Here is a 17,232-nt window from a genome sequence, read left to right as displayed (position 1 = left end):
CCCTGGTGAGGTGTTCCGGACACGTCCCACCGGAAGGAGGCCCAGAGGAAGACCCAGGACATGCTGGAGGGACTATGTTTCTCGGCTGGCCTGGGAACGCCTCGGGATTCCCCCGGAAGAGCTGGCCCAAGTGGCTGGGGAGAGGGAAGTCTGGGCCTCCCTACTTAGGCTGCTACCCCCGCGACCCGACCCCGGATAAGCAGAAGAAAATGGATGGATGGATGGATGGATGGATGGATAGATTAAAAAAAGCAACAGGAACATAAAAATATCGAGTTCACCGGGAGCCTGTGAAGCTGCCGCTTGGTTGAGCACGGCCATCTTAGCATGGGATTTTATGATGGGACCATGATGTTTGCAGATGACATTGTGATTTGTGATGAGAACAGGGAACACGTGGAAGAGAACTTGGAGAGGTGGAGGTATGCACTTGAAAGAAGAGGAATGCAAGTCAGCCTTAGTAAGACAGAGTTCATGTGTGTGAATGAGAGGGAGGAGGTGGAACAGTGAGGCTACAAGGAGCAGAGGTCTCAAAGGTGCAGGACTTCAAGTACTTGGGATCCACCACTGCTTCCACCTTCATCTCAGACTTAAAATTTGTTTTTAAAAAAGGGCCACTTGACTGAATGCACTCAGCTTAGAACAGGAGTCCAGCTATGATGGAGAACTGTGAAAACTTCATGTATTGAATCAAACTCACAATGAAAAAAATATTGCTGATAAAAGACTAACTTTTCTACATGGTGATCAGTCAGAGTCCTACTGTGAGGGTTCAGAAGGGCACAAACATCTGTTGTTTTGGGATTTCATAAGTTATGCTCATCTAAAAACACAGAAAATAGTTTATTATGCCACAAAGTTCCATTTATTCAGACAAAACCTCTGGCTAAATAGGCCATATATAAGTTATGGGGACCAAACTTTTCCTTTAAGGCTCGATCACCACAGGTGATGAGTTGACAGGTGTTTTGACGTGTGCCCAATAAGCGTTCTTTAATCAGCTCCTTTTTGTAAAACAATGTCACTTATTTTCTGTATTTTAACAAAGTCCATGCATTACTTGCCTCCATTTCAAGGTTCCATATTTCATAGATGATGCAAAAAGGTTCCAATCACACTTCTTGCACTTCCATTAACTTTCAAACATGCTTTTACAGTTCCTGGAATACAACTTACACATTACAGGGTAAAAAAAAAACAACCAAAAAAATCTGTTTGCCTCTGTCCTGTCTCATCACCCGTGTGCACATTTGCACCTGCTTTTATGGGAGTGTGGAGACAATGACAGGTAGCATATTACTCCCTCTAGTGTTAAATGAAATAACACCAACAACATAAAATGGCTCTAACATAAGTAGTTTTTTTTTTAAATATTTTTCAAATGTTAAAATTTATTAAAAAGACTCGTGTAAATACTAAAATACCCTAAATCACTAAATGAACGCACTTCGGTATGTTGCAGAAGAAGCTAACGTCCATTAGCTAAATAAAAACCGCAGATACTGTACTGTAACAACAACTGTAACAACAATTACACTTGGTAGAAAAATGTTAATACAAACCTAGTCTGTTGTCTCGAACTTTAGTATTGAACAGCGCATCTGGTAGTTTCCTCTGTCGCACAGTTTCATTTAAACAGGACAGTTTCTCACCCTCTGCAACATTAAGCTGTTGATCCCTCATCAAGGCTAGCTTTTGTCCATCTGCATCTTCCTTAAACAGCAAAGAGGAGCCAGTCGACCCTGAAGTGGCATCATGTCCCGGCTGCTTCACGTGAATAATTACAGCGGGCTTTCGTTTGAAAGCCATTTTTTTGTTTTATATCTAAAGAGTATGTATTTTATAGCCACGATAAGATATTAGCTGCATCGTTTAGCAATGCTAGCTATCGGTGGCTAACAGGTGTGGCTGACTACCGTTCAACCAATCAAGAGCGAGGAAAAATAGGATCATACCATCAGATTGAAAAGCAGTGGGGGTGTCGTGGGCGGAGCAGTCTGTAAAATTCAGTAATAAAAATGCTAAGAAAAATCTATCTATCATCTGTCTGTCTATCTATAAGTCCAATTGCCTTTTAATTTACACTCTGCTATATCCTTATGCATGCTCAATAATCCAGGCAAAAAAAAATAAAATAAAGTTAAGTCTGGTCCTCTGGACATTCAAAAAACAAAACAAAGCAAAACAATAACTCTGCTATAATCACTGCTTATAATAACTGTTTCACTGCTTCACTGAAGAGAATTGACGTTGAAGCATTGGATGCTAAGGATTTATTGTGCTGCACTTTTCTTAGACCTGTTTAAAGCTTTTGACACTGTGGATCATAACATCTTGTGTCATATGCTCTCAGAAACTGGTTTCTCATATCACACCATTGGTTGGTTCTCTAACTATCTCTCAGATCGGATGCAATGTGTTCAACATAATAGTACTTCTTCCAGTTATTTAACAGTCAACAATGGTGTACCACAAGGCTCAGTCTTAGGACCCACCCTCTTTACAATCTACATAGTTAATGTAGGTTAGAGCATCCTTGACACATCCTTACATTTCTATGCTGATGACACAGTTGCTTACTTTTGAGCTAAAACAGTTGCTAAGGCTTTCCAGATTTTGCAATCTGCCTTTGACATCATCCAGACAGATTTGTTCCACCTCAAACTTGTCTTAAATGACGATAAAACCAAAGGGATGCTTTTTTTCAAACAGAAAGTCGGTCCCAGCAATTCTTTCTTCGATTTTATCCTCAAAAGGTGTCCCTATTTAGTTTGTTGATTCCTATAAATATTTGGGTATATTGGTCGACTCACATCTCTCTTTTAAGCTTCACGTGGAAAACCTAGTAAGGAAACTGAAAGTTAACCAGGGTTTCTTTTTCAGAAACAGATCCTGTCTAACTCTGAATGCTAGAAAACACCTTGTATCTGTGACTTTCCTTCCCTCCATTGATTATGGTGATATTATTTACATGAACGCTCCTACAAGAACCCTGCAGATGTTGGATGCTGTCTATCATGGTGCACTAAGATTCATAACTGGCTGTGATTATCGTACCCACCACTGCACCCTGTATTCACTGGTTAACTGGACATCATTAACTTCACACAGACTCTCTCACTGGTACATTTTCATCTTTAAATCACTTGTTGGTCTGCTGCCTTAATACATCTCCTCCTACATGTCTCTGTGTGAGTGCAGCTACAGCGTGCGCTCTCAGGACATTATTACCTGCAGTGTTCCCTCAGTGAGGACTGAACTAGGCAAAAGGGCCTTCTCCTACTCCGCTCCTGTTTCCTGGAATATCTTACAAAAAGATTTGAAGCTCTCAACCTTGACCTCTCTAAGTGGCTTTAAGAATCTGTTGGACTCCTGGCAGGGTCCAATGCAGACCATCCATCCATCCATTATCTTTACCAGCTTATTCCATTTTGGGTCACGGGGGTCGCTGGTGCCCATGTCCAGCAATCACTGTGCGAGGGACGGGGTACACCCTGGACGGGTCGCAAGTCCATCACAGGGACACATAGAGACAAACGAGACAAACAACCATTCACACCTAGGGACAATTTAGAGTTACTAATCAGCCTAACATGCATGTTTTTGGTCTGTGGGAGGAAACCGGAGTACCCGGAGAAAACCCACGCATGCACGGAGAGAACATGCAAACTCCACCCAGAAAGGCCCCTGGACCGGGGTTTGAACCAAGGACCTGCTCACTGAGAGGCAGCAGCTCTACCAGTTGCGCCACCGTGCTGCCCCACCAATGCAGACATGTTCCTGTTTTTAGTTTTCTACATTTGCCTTATAATCTAGCTGTTTGTGTTATTTTTTGCCATCTTATTTTAATTTGTATAAAAATAATAATAAAAAAATCTGTATGCCTCTTTTATGATTGTCCATTGTTGTCATCATTCTTTGTTGAAATCAGGTCTCTCTTGTGAATGTGTCCTCAAGGCTCAATGGGATTAACCTGTATAAACAAAGGTTGAATGAATTAATGAATTAAAGGCCTAGTATTCCTTAAAGGAACGTACATTTATCCTCCATGTTTCATGTTTGAGTTTAAGTTCAATGTTTTATGTCCAGTCTTGAAAATAACATTGTGTGCAAACTTGTACTCATTGTATGTGTTATGAATGACTCTCAGATATTACCACATTAAAGTGCTTGTGACATGCACATCCTACAAATACAAAAAATGGGGGGGGGGGGGAGGAATTCATAATATTAAAGAAATTTGGCGTACAGCATATAATTTTATGCATTTTGTAACATAAATGGCTTTTTTTTGTTAACGTGCAGCCAAAGTGAAACAGGACGTGACATCAAAGGGGAATAAAGGTTGAATGAAAACCGTGGGAACTCCCCGGTCTTTGTTTATTGACACAAAAGTAGTAAAACTTTTGACTCTTGTTCTTTTCTCTCTGATAGTGTCTCCAAAAAAAAAATCTAAAGAAACAGCAGCTTCTTTGCAACTGTCTTTGTTGTTAGCCATTGTAGCGATGCTCTGTTTACATGCAGGCATTCCCCTTTGTTGTCACTTCCTGTTACTGCAATCTTGAACTGAAATCTTAAGTTTATTTGTAAATCCTTGGACTGTTTTCCAAGAATTTTAAAAATCTATCCTGTGGTTAATGAAACGTTTTGTTAACAGAGACACAGTTAACGCCAATCGTTATGGGCCAAGTTTTAAATGCAGACATCGCTTGATCTTGTGGTAATAGTTGATCAGTCTCAGCTACCACACCACAATTTAACTGAATATTTTTTTGATTGACAGTTATAGACATTTTGTGTTTGAAAATATTGTTTTTCTGTGGAGGGTTGACTCTATAATAATTGTAGATGTAAGCCCAGTGATTTAAGATGTAATTTGCTTCACATCTCTGAACTGTCTGCTATTGTTCGTATCTCTGTCCCACTGAACCCCCCTCCGAACTTTAAACTGATGGTATGATCCAAGTTCGCTGTTGCACCTCATTGGTTGGATGACGTCGATGCGGTCAACACACGGTGCTGTAGAACTTGCTAAACGGAGCTGTTGTTACCGTATCGCAAAAATCAGACACGTTGGCTAAAAAAACCGTCTCTCGAGCGGGAGTCTGCTCTTATTGTTCATGTGGAGTAACCGGTACATCAAGCTGCCATGGCAGCAGCGGACTCCTCTCTGCTGTTAAAGGGAAATGCAGATGGACAAAAGCTAGCCATGTTGAGCCAGCAGGCCAGACAGCAGCTGGATGCTGCAGAAGAGAAACGGTCCCTTCCTCATGAAAATGTTCGACAGACCGGAACACAACATGGTGTTCTCAACCCCGAACTTCGACGGCACACTTTAGGTTTGTGTATTTGCGGTTTTACTTCCAATTGTGAGGTTAGTTACGATCAAAGATGTAATCTGGAATGGGCTGTCAAGTGGGGTTTAATGGACCGGGGGGAGGGGGGCGACGATGTTAGCATAGCTGTAGTTAGACGCAAAACAAAATCCGCCGCCCTTAAAGCCCAAGTTTTAAACTAAGGTTTAATGTTGATAAACAGTTTTGGTCAAACTCATCGAGATGAAGCCAAAATGTCCGTTTTCTGGGCGCTGCCATGTCGAGGTCTAAGGACATGAGGCTGTTAGTCCCGCCCACTCACCCTCCCAACTCTCTTATAGGCTGTCATTCCTGTCAATCACAGTGTAGCGAGCTCTTTAAGCCACACTTATTTAAAACTAAAAGTAATGTAGAAAAAGGTTAATTTAAACATAGAGTAGCAAGGTAAGAACTACATGAATAAATAATCAGCTCAGAAAAAAATTAGTTGCACTTTTATTTTTGTCAAGAAAATGTTTTTTTTTCTTTACACGGAGAGGAGGGACTTTTTTGTAATTATGTTGTTTATTTGTCATATGCAGGTTAACACAAGGTCAACAATGCAATGAAATGTTCAGGACGAGAAGAACCGATTCGACTCGTTCAAAAAAACAAACGAGAAATACTAAAGCATTCAAACATAATAATAATAATGGGTACAAAATAAAATACCAAAAGTGGAAAAAAAATATCCAAAATAAATGTAGTGAATGACAACATGGTAGAATAACGGTGCAAGTAGGAGGATTTCGTATGAATAAGTATTTCACAGGTAGTAATATTAGCTTAAACGTATATAATATTTAATGCACATAACATGTACTACACAGGTTGTGTTATTGCACAGGTACTAACATTTAGATTAACTGAATTATGATTGTAAGGTAGTGACATACATAATAATTAAATGTGCTGCAGCCAGCCTAGTAGCAGGAGCTCATCCTTTGTGGTTTTAACTTATGGTTCTGTCTCTAAAGTCTGTCCTAGGGATAAACTGTGACAATGACATTTTGCCCAATTTCAGGTAGTATTTAAGCTCTTGCATGATCAGTATTTGTTATTAATGACACTGAGCTGCTATCATGTCAAAACTTTGCACAAAATCTATAAAATTAACTGAGTTACACACATCTTTGTATTAGCTAAGGTCAATTAGTTATGGTGTGGTCATATTGAATTGGTGGATCAATAGTATAAATGGTAAATAAATAATGGATCAATAGTGCTGTCCTAAACGTTTATTTTTGTCTTGATTAATCTAGCCATTATTTTTATGATTACTTGAATAATCTACTGGCTAAGTTTTCAATCCATTTAGCAATTATTATTTTGTTGGTCGATTTAATTTAATGATTAATTTATGAAAAATACATATATAAACCTTCTCATTTAAATTCTGTATTTATTAAGTTATCTTCTTAATATTAAATCTCTGCCAAAAACAAACAAAAAGATCCAAGCAACAAAGCAAAACAGTTCCACATACTGTAAGTCTTTCTAGTGAGTTAAATTAAAGTTAAATTAAACAATTTAAGTAAAAGGAATACAGTGTAATCCAAAAATTAAGACATATCTTTCAACTTTCAGGAACAACACCACAGACTTGGTGCAGTTTTCTTAGCCCATACAATTATTTGGAATAAAAAGTGCCATTTAATAGTAGTAACATATAGTTATATAAGCAGCAACCTGAGAACAGTAAAGACTTTGCGGAACCCACAAGCTTGACGTGGAACCGCCCATATGGGAAAAGTAGGGCGAGCTGGATGTTTGTTTCTGAAGAAATGGTGTCAGCTCCTTGACTTTGAAAGTGTTGAAGCCTGTTGACCCTTTTTTGTAGAAAATTAGGTCATCGGTCTGGCTCTCAGTCTTAAAGATGGCGCAGACCTGCCTCTTCTGAGACTGATTTCCTATAAAAATGATGTAACAAGTTGGGGCATGGTGCTTTAAGCTAAATGCTGTCACAGTAAACTAATATTCTTTTCAGTGTAGTGCTTAATAGCTAAGCAGTGAACTTTGTTGATTTCAACAATAACACAAGTGTTGCATGTGTGAACACAAAGTTGTGTATAATGAACACATATTTCTGTGTTTCTTGCAGATGTTCAGCAGACGGTGCTGATTAAAGACGAGACTCTTAAAGAAAGGAGCTCCTGTATGAAGCAGCAGGATCCAGAGCTTCTCTACATAAAGGAAGAAGAGGGCGACGTCAGGACCGGTTCTGAGGAAGAGAATAAAGATGATTCTTCTGAAGGATGGAGGCCTGGTTTGGACCCCATCCACATAAAGGAGGAAGAGGAGGACCTCTGGACCCGCCAGGCGGGAGAGAAAAATGAACAAGCTCCTGAAGATTGGAAGCCTGATTTGGACCTACTTCACAAAAAGACAGAAGAGGAAGAGCCCTGGACCAGTCTGGAGGAAGACCAGCTCAATCAGAAGGAGACTAACACCACAAGGTTTTGCTTCACCGCAGTTCCTTTGAAGAATGAAGATGATAAGACACCCCAGTTTTCACACCTTCATCAACACCAAATGGAAGCTGGAGATCTTCCAACTTGCAGCTCAACTGACCAGATGCAAGCAGAAACTGGTGGAGATGACTGTGGAGGAGCAGAAACTACCAGGAACCCAGATCAAAAGAGTTGTGTAGACAATTCCAGCTCTTCAGAGATTGAAGTCGGTGATATTAAGGAGGACAAAACTGTGACCCACCCTGATTACTGTCCGGTACCTTTATCAGAACCAAGAGCTGAAGACATTGGTGATGACTGGAAAGAGAGCACAGCTTTAGTGTCTGGTCTAAACAATGTCAGCAAATGTTTTATCTGCTCCGAGTGTGGTCAGCTGTTTGTTAACAACCAGTCTTTTCTGAGACATGTGACAAATCATTTAGAATCGAGGTCTTCAAGTAGTTTTGTTCCAAAGAAAAGTTTTAGTGTAAAGGAAAATGCAGAATCTTGCAGTAAAGTTCAGAAAAGTCAGAAATCATTAAGCTGTAATGACTGTGGTAAAATAGTTACCTCTAAAACAGATTTAACCAAACACATGAGGGTCCACACTGGAGAGAAACCCTACAGCTGTGACATATGTGGACGAAAGTTTAACCATAAGTCAAACTTAAACAAACACACAAGAACCCACACAGGTGAGAAACCATACAGTTGTGATGTATGCGGACGCAGGTTTAACCTTAAATCAAATATGAATAAGCACTCGAGGATTCATACTGGAGAGAAACCGTTTGGTTGTGATGTTTGTGAACAGAGATTTACCTATAAGACCGATTTAGAAAGACATGCACGTTTCCACAGAGGGAAAAAACTGTTCGAATGTGATTTTTGTGGAGAAAAGTTCAGCCATAAAACACATTTAGACAGACATGTGAGCTTCCACACTGGAGAGAAACCATTTGGTTGTGATATATGTGGACAAAGATTCACACGTATGACACATTTAGGTGTTCACATGAGAATCCATACCGGTGAGAAACCATTTGGTTGTGGTGTCTGCCAGCAAAGATTTAGCTTGAAGAACACTTTAAACAAACACATGAGAATCCACACAGGAGAGAAGCCATATGAATGTGGTGTTTGTGGAAAAAGATTTACTCATAAATCAAATTTAAACAAACACCTGAGAATCCATGCTGGGGAGAAACCCTATGACTGTGACGTATGTGGAAGAAGTTTTACCCATAAGTCAAATTTAAACAAACATACAAGAATCCATACAGTACATAAACCATTTGGCTGTGATTACTGTGAGCAACGATTTTCACGGAAGAAACATTTAGGCATTCACATGAAAATCCATTCAGGAGAGAAGTTGTTTGGTTGTCCCGTATGTCATCACAGGTTTAGCAACAAAGCACAATTAGACAGACATGTGAGTTTCCACACTGGAGAGAAGCAGTTTTGTTGTGATCTTTGTGGACAAAGTTTTACACGAAAGACACATTTAGGCATTCACATGAGGATCCACACGGGAGAGAAACCGTATAGTTGTGATCTATGCGGTCAAAGTTTTAGACAAAAGGCACATTTAGACGGACACAGGAAAATCCATACAATACAGAAAGTGGTTGTGATGTGTGCTGAAGAAGGTGTAGAGCAGGAGTCACCAGGAAACTTTGCTGAGGAGCCAAATATTTTTTGTGCAGGTTCTGCCGAGCCAGCCTTTGATGCAAGAAATGCCCATGATAATAATGATGCTTGTGAAGAAACCTCATAGGTGTCGAGCTTGATGATGATTAGTTATCCAAGAGAAAAACAATCATCTTTTTTCCTCATTAATAAAAATGTATTTCAGCTGTTGGGATTTATACACATCAGTTATTAATTAGCACAAGCTAACCGCTAATGCTCAGATGTGTTATAATGCTGAGCCATTTAGTTGTATAGACGAAAAAGTTAAATTTCTCATAACCATAGGTTCTGTCACTTTTATTAATCTGTTTTCACACAAATTATATTTGGCATGCTTTTATTTTTATGTTAACTTATATAATTTCCTTTTGTTTATAGTTTTTGCTGTAAGGTGTAGTTTTGATTTTGCCTGAGCCATTGTGCAGAATGTTAAATGAGGAAAAAATATTAGCTCCTATGGAAAATCAAACGTTAGTGCAAATACAAAGGAAGGGGAAAATGGAGGTGGTTGGGGTGTTGGCAAAGGTGACAGGTTGTTTGACATCAGGATTCCCAAATTCAAGCAATGCAAGCAGCAATATTTATACATGTAGAATAACATTTGATCTTGCAGCCTTGGTTGGTCAAGTATCTGAAGAATGTGTCAGCTGTATATTGTAAATAAGCTGTCAAACTTAAAGTCTTCAGAGATTACAAAACTTAATAAATTAGCCTATTTACTAATTCAGTTTTAGGTAGCTCTAAAATAATTAAAGTATGCTAAATATATTCAATATCATGGCACTTTTTTGTTTGATTGTTTTGCTACATCATTTTGTGTCATCATTTGTAAGCTGTGGGTATAGGTCTCTACCCCGTCCCACCACTCGTAACCCACCTCACACCCACGTGGGCTTCTGTTTGGTGATCACTGGTTTAGCCATAAGACACGAGCAAAACAGAAAAATCCACACAGCAGGATTGCTGTTTAGTTGTGCTCTTTGTGTACAATGATTTAACTGCAAGCTAACGGACAAAACAGCATTTAATGCAGTCATTGTTGTAAAACTTAGACATCATGATACAGTACAGAAAACGGTTAACTGTAAATATTAAGACAACTCTTAGATGTGATTTCTTTTTGGACTGAAACTGCACCATTGCAGTGTTTCTTATTAAATAGTATGTGATGTGAAGTTGAATGACTGTTGTTTTGACTTAAAATAAGCATGTATGTCAGCTGTCTTGTACCACCATTTATCAGAATATATTACAAATCTCTTTGGTAGTTTTGCCACTAATTCTGCAAGAATAAACAGATGGTTTGAAGTCGGTTTGACTCACAGCTGGTGCCTTTCTACATGGAGTTGGCATGTTCTCATCTGTGCATGGGCTTTTCCCAAATACTCTGGTTTCCTTTGTTAGTTCAACAACATTGATACCTGGCAACTCTAAACTGGCCTTCAGTGTGAATGGATGTTTGTTTCTGAGTGGCCCTCTGGTGATCTGGCAACCTGACCAGGGTGAACCTCACCTTCTTTTAAAGATTGTAGCTATTTTCTGGAAAACGATGCAAGGCTAATGTTTTAGAAGAAATACACAAAACATGTACACAAAAGTAATTTAGTTCAGTTTTCTTTTATTTAAATTTCTTTTAATATAGGATAGAAATTTTACAGTTATAGCTGCAGCTATTTGTAAATTGATACAAATGAAAAAAAACTAAAATTTCGGGACAAAATAATTCTTTGGGTTAGTTTGTATAAACAGATATTTTGAAATAATAAAAAAAAGAACACCTTAAAAATGGTAAAATTATGTGTAAACGTATATATATTTTTAATTGGTAGAATATAAAGAAAGTGGTTGGTCTTCAGCCTCAAATGTATTGTTTTGTGTCATTGACAGTTTATTTCTGCATTGTAATGATCCAGCTACATTTTTTAAATAATTTAAAATCCTTTTTGTTTGTTTTTCCATGTTGAAAAATACTTACAACCTTCTTGTGGAGAGCACCGTTTGTTCATTTGTGTTTAAAAACATTACTTTTCGAGAAGCGACATTTCAGCATTGCTTTGTATTTTACTAACTTGTCTTCTACGAAGTTGAATCATTGTCATTGTTTTTATTTGATTAAAAAATGTGCAAGAAAGAACAAAAAGTTATAACTTGTTTTGATTTTTCAAACATTTCACTGATTTGTCAGGAGAACGGTTGTGTTAGATGATGGGTGTGAAAGTTTAAACGACAGAGTCTCTGGCCATGCTGCGTAGATCTTCGTCTAAGAGTAATAAAATATTTGAAACTGAGCTGTTTCCTCAGCAACACTTTCAAACAGACATTTATGACCCTGAAGTGTCTTGTCATATGTCTTCAACAGATCATACCATGGTGTGTGATATAATAAATGTTCGAGCATCTGGTAAGTTGTTTGGTCATTCTGCTGCTTTAATTCACTGCCATTGGTGGCAATTGTGTTAATTTGAAACATAACCTAGACAGGTCTTCTGTCATTTAGGATCACATGGTAGATGATAGATGGTCCACGCAGTGTTCAAGTAGCAGACGATGTAAGAATAGCTCAAGGAGGATCTGTGTCCATCACGAAGCCGTACTTAGCTGCCTGCATCTTTTTCTTCCATGTAATATACTGAAGGAAATGTAAACTTTGTGTTAATTACATTTATCTTTGTTTAAAATTATAACAAGTGATTTAAATCCTGATATCACAAGACTATGCAGAGTTTGTTATTTATCACCTTCAGTCAGTGAAGAAGAAACCATCAGGCATGAGGTTAAGCTGGAAATGGTCTACTTCACTCAAGGTTTATATTTTTACCCAACGTGGTAAAATAATCTGGTCAGTGATTGCTGACTGTGTTGTAAGTTCACCAACCTTTGTTTGATACATATGTTGTACTATTAGCCATTCTGCTCCTTCAGGAGATATTTGTTGTAACTTTTTACTTATTAAACTTTATTTACTACAATTATTTCCCCAATTAAAAATAATTGTATATATTTATAAAAATGTTTTTGTTGAAATTTGCTTTAAAATACTTGCTCTATTTTTGTCTTCTTATCCTGCTTTGTTTTTAGATTACATAATTTAACTTGGCTTTTAGTGATTTGCTACTTTTATCCATCTTTTAGATTCCTTTAACAAGGCTTTTGCTACTTTTATTGTTTAGCTAGTCTTCTGATACTCTTGACTTTTGGCTTAAAAAAATAACCTTTTGCATTTGCCTTTTTCAAACCAGCTACTCTGGAACACAAACCAGTGCATCTCTTGTGCCAGACCCAAGCCTGGGTAAATGTTGAGGGTTGTGTCAGGAAGGTCATCTGACGTAAAACACTTTTGTCAAACAAGCATGCTAATCAGTCCAAATGTCAAAATAGATCGATCAGGTTACAAACTAAAGCCACTGTAGTTGGCAAACAGGGTGCCAGAGGGAGAGGAGGAAGGTCCATAGTCAAGAACTGTAGTCAACACAGAGTAAAATGAGAGAAGACCAAATGGTCGAAGCTGAGGAAGGAAGAATGTTGTGAGAAATTCAGACAGGAGCTGTTAAAGGCTCTGGCTGGTAAGAAAGAGCTTCCAAATGACTGGATTACTACAGCAACAGTATAGACAGGTAGGAAGGTACTTGGTGTGTCATCTGGAGTCTGGACAGAGGATTATAAGGAAACCTGGTGGTGGAATAGTGAAGTGCAGGAAGCTGTTCAAAGAAAGAAGTTAGCTAAGAAGAAATATGACAGTGAGAGGACTGAAGAGAGGAGGCAGAAATATAAGAAGTAATACAGGTCCTTCTCAAAAAATTAGCATATTGTGATAAAGGTCATTTTCCATAATGTAATGATAAAAATGAAACTTTCATATATTTCAGATTCATTGCACACCAACTGAAATATTTCAGGTCTTTAATTGTTTTAATACTGATGATTATGGCATAAGACCACTATGTTGAAAAGCTTTGAGTTATGAACCCTGTTCAGCTTCAGGAAAGCTTCATTTGCCCATCACCATCAAATTATTTAAACCATGTTTGCAGCAATCAAACTCAAACATAAAAACTTTTTGAGTATTTTAATGAAATTTCAGGGTTTTCAACATCTTGCTGTTGATGAAAGATAAAAGCTTAAACTGCTGCTGATATAGAAGGAACCTAAGAGCTGTAAAGTCTGTAAGATGAATGTGAATCCTTTAAGTAGAGCACATGACAATAATCTCTTTCACAGACATGAGTTTTACTTTGAAAGCACTCATTAGTTAGTAAGTTTAGACTGAACAAATGTGAGTAGTACACACTGGTCCATACAGTGAAGTCATTAAAACTTTCATTATTAGAAAGTAAACCGTGAGCAGCAATTTCAAAAAGGAAAATCCTTGCACTAAAATATTCTAGTTTATTTTGCTCATTGTGGATCCCTGACTACTTCACCTAAATACTTTGGTTTAAAGTTGAAAAGGCATGATAGAACAACACTGTTACATTTGGCAGTTTAAAAGAAATGGCTAAAATCCAAAACATTCTCAGTCCTGAAGCAGAAAGTTATATTTCCCAAAGTCAAACTCAGCAGGCATGATGAGCATGTCCTCCCTGGCCTTGGCCAGCTTTTGTCTCAGGAAATCGCGCCTCTCGATCCACTCCTGCAGCTCCTCCGGGCCGTGAGCGTAGTCGCAGCTCACACCGTCAGGACAGCCGCCTTTGACTCTGAAAATCAGAAACACCACACGAAATGCTTACTTAGTTTTCATCCAGAATTATTATTTTAAATCAATACAAAGCATTCACTGCATGTTTTACAACCTAGTTTTTTATATCTTTGACCTTGTTTGTGGACCACACCAGGGAAGATACGTTTCATTCAGTGACACCAAACTGAAAGGTGTAAAGGTTTATAAAGAAGTATTTGCACGAGCCGTTGCATGTTTGATTTTAAATGACAGCAACGCACTTTAGTTTTAGCTCTCAGATCGATTGTCAGTCTGGTCAGAATTAAACTACCGTATTTTTTGCCATACAAGTTGCACCTTTACCTTTTTACAAGTCCAGCGACTTATACACCGAAATGACTAATATACGTTTTTTCCCCATATTTATAACCCTATTTTTGGCTGAGATCTGACGATTTCATTCATTCTGACATGGAAAATATTGAACACTACAATAAAGTCCATGCTCAATAATCCAGGTATACAATCCAACATTTTTCACTCAGGTCATCCGGACACTTTCTTTTTTTGTGCTGAAACATTTCGCCTTCAGTCCGGAAGACTTAATCAGTCAAGGAAACACACAACAAAACTGATTCTTCCCCCAACAGCTTACTCCAAAGTGGAACAAACCAGTTCTACTGAAAAATGTTGGATTTTATACCTGGATTATTGAGCATGGACTTTGTTGTTTTTAACCAGTTTGACAAGACTGTCAACAAGGAAGAGGGCCGGCAATGGAGGAGGGGGCGTACCAAAGAGACCATCTTATCACAAGCAGAACTGGTTTGTTCCACTTTGGAGTAAGCTGTTGGGGGAAAGCGACTTATTTGTTTTATTCACTTTATTAGACATTTTTGGGGGCAGCACGGTGGCGCAACTGGTAGAGCTTCTTTCTCTCAGCGAGCAAGTCCTCTGTTCAAATCCCAGTCCGGGTGCCTTTCTGTGTGGAGTTTGCACGTTCTCTCCGTGCATGCGTGGGTTTTCTCCGGGTACTCCGGTTTCCTCCCACAGACCAAAAACATGCATGTTAGGCTGATTGGTAACTCTAAATTGTCTCTAGGTGTGAGTGAGAGAGTGAATGGTTGTTTGTCTCTGTGTGTCCCTGTGATGGACTGGAGACCTGTCCAGGGTGTAACCCCGCCCCCCGCACAGTGATTGCTGGACAAGGGCACTGGCGACCCCCGTGACCCAAAATGGAAGAAGCGGGTAAAAGATAATGGATGGATAGACATTTTTGGACTGATGCGACTTATAAAGCGATGTGACGTGTACGGCGACAAGTATGGTATTCTTTCAAGTTCAAGTTGTGTTTATTTGTCATATGCAAGGTTAACACAAGGTTAACAGTACAATGAAATGCTTAGGATGAGAAGACTGATTCGACTCACAAAAAAAAAAAAATCAAAGAACAAACAAACAGGAAATACTAAAAGCATGCAATAAGGGTACAAAAATAAAGTACCAAAAGGTGAAAAAGTACCATACTTGCCGTTGTACAAGCTATTACTTTTGTCTGACACGTTGTACCATGTGGTTTATATGCAGGACCATCTTATTTATGTACTTTCTTCATAATTTACAAAATTTATATTTTTACATTTTATTTTGAAAGACTTCCTGCCGTCTCTCGATAGCTTCCTGCCTCTGACAAACATTTTCCTTTGACAGAGGTGGGCACTCGTGGCTCCCAGCACCCTGCCCCTCATGGGGCAGGTGTTTGGGACACAGAGAGAATGTCCTCAGATAATCAGATGTGTAAGGCCTTTTGCTAACGGTTTCAAATCCTCAACCATAACTCCACCCACTTTGTCATCATGTGACCAGAAGTCTAACCTGAATGACTAACAAGGTAATCTCCAGGACCATCCCCCAAGATAGACATGCATTAATTTCTTCAGATAGTTCTTCAGATAGTTATAGGATTTTGCGCTTCATGCACAGACCTGTTTGTTTGTTCAGCGATAATGGAAAACGCACAGAGAATTTCTTATGATGCAACTTTCATGTTAAAAGCGATTGACTGTCGAGGAGGAGACAGAGCTGCTGCCCGTAAGCTGCATCATGTCCAGGTTCAGGGATGGGAGACGCAAAAGCAGTCAAGGCTGGTACATGTTTTAATAAGTTTTTAAATTATTTCTGAGTGACATCTTTCTGTGTCGGTAAATATGCGTTTAAATACCGGGATCTCATTTTAAAGTCACATCCAAACACTGAGCGGAGAACAACAGGAGGGGTCTCCCCCTCACCTTTCCGTCCATGAGAGCTCAACGGTGGAGAAGTCGTCAAACTTATTTTTAAAGCAGTCAGTCAAGACTGATACATATCTAAATAAGTTTTTAAAAATCTGTGTACGGTAAATATGTGTTTAAATACCAATATGTCATTTAGGCTCCGTACAGAACGGACAGGACAACAGGAGGGAGGGGGCTGTTCCCCCTTCCTTCCTCCATGCTGCTCATATGAGCTCTGCTGAGGAGAAATCACATCAAACTTATTTACAAAGTACATTTAAAAACAGCAGTTGTTAACAAAAGTGTTTCCCAATAAAAATCAATGGTACTAATTTAATGAATATTTACCACATTCTACCGTTACTATTTGACTTCCGGTCACATGACCTAGATAAGACTGTGTAATATTTACTGGTAAATAATTTTTAAATAACATCAGTAGGGCTGCAACAACGAATTGATAAAAATCGATGATTAAAAGTGTTGGCAACGAATTTCATTATCGATTCGTTGTGTCACGCGATTATGCGTCTTTCACGGCGCTGCAGAGCCGTTTTGTTCACGGGCAGTTCATTGTCAATGCTGGCTGACTGAATAAAGTTTGAAAGAAAAAAAACAAAAAAACTCTGCAGCACGAGTTGAACAGAGCGAGGGGGAAGGCAGAAGCAGAGCAGAGGCTGTTTTCAAAGGAAATTAAATACATTTTACAAATGACCGACGCAGCGAAAACTGTTCGACCTGAGTCCTACAAAGTGCGGGAGCTCTTCACAAAGATAAAAACTGTGCAACATGCAGCTTTGAAA

General features: G+C 38.8%; 3 protein-coding genes across 3 annotated transcripts in view; 1 reads left to right on the top strand and 2 right to left on the bottom strand.

Moving 5' to 3' along the window:
- LOC119421095 (gastrula zinc finger protein XlCGF26.1) overlaps positions 1-1,901 on the bottom strand; it is a 6,927-nt gene extending 5,026 nt beyond the window's left edge. The window contains exon 1 of the mRNA XM_037688493.1: positions 1,563-1,901. Within this exon, the coding sequence (XP_037544421.1) occupies positions 1,563-1,809 (247 nt within the window). The 5' untranslated portion in view covers positions 1,810-1,901. The remainder of the gene's footprint in view (positions 1-1,562) is intronic.
- A 3,116-nt stretch (positions 1,902-5,017) lies between these two features.
- LOC119422121 (zinc finger protein 2 homolog) lies at positions 5,018-10,271 on the top strand. The gene is made up of 2 exons (XM_037689472.1): positions 5,018-5,339; positions 7,456-10,271. Exons 1-2 carry the CDS (start codon positions 5,150-5,152, stop codon positions 9,582-9,584), a joined length of 2,319 nt encoding a protein of 772 aa, XP_037545400.1. The 5' UTR covers positions 5,018-5,149; the 3' UTR covers positions 9,585-10,271.
- Positions 10,272-14,012: 3,741 nt separating this feature from the next.
- Positions 14,013-17,232, bottom strand: part of LOC119421094 (zinc finger CCCH domain-containing protein 7B) — a 10,122-nt gene continuing 6,902 nt past the window's right edge. Inside the window, exon 5 of the mRNA XM_037688492.1 lies at positions 14,013-14,193. Within this exon, the coding sequence (XP_037544420.1) occupies positions 14,013-14,193 (181 nt within the window). The remainder of the gene's footprint in view (positions 14,194-17,232) is intronic.

The sequence above is a fragment of the Nematolebias whitei genome, chromosome 15, assembly GCF_014905685.2.
Source record: "Nematolebias whitei isolate Nwh7 chromosome 15, NemWhi1, whole genome shotgun sequence".
NCBI lineage: Eukaryota > Metazoa > Chordata > Actinopteri > Cyprinodontiformes > Rivulidae > Nematolebias > Nematolebias whitei.
Note: the sequence above shows the minus strand (reverse complement) of the source record. Positions and strands in the feature narration are given on the sequence as shown.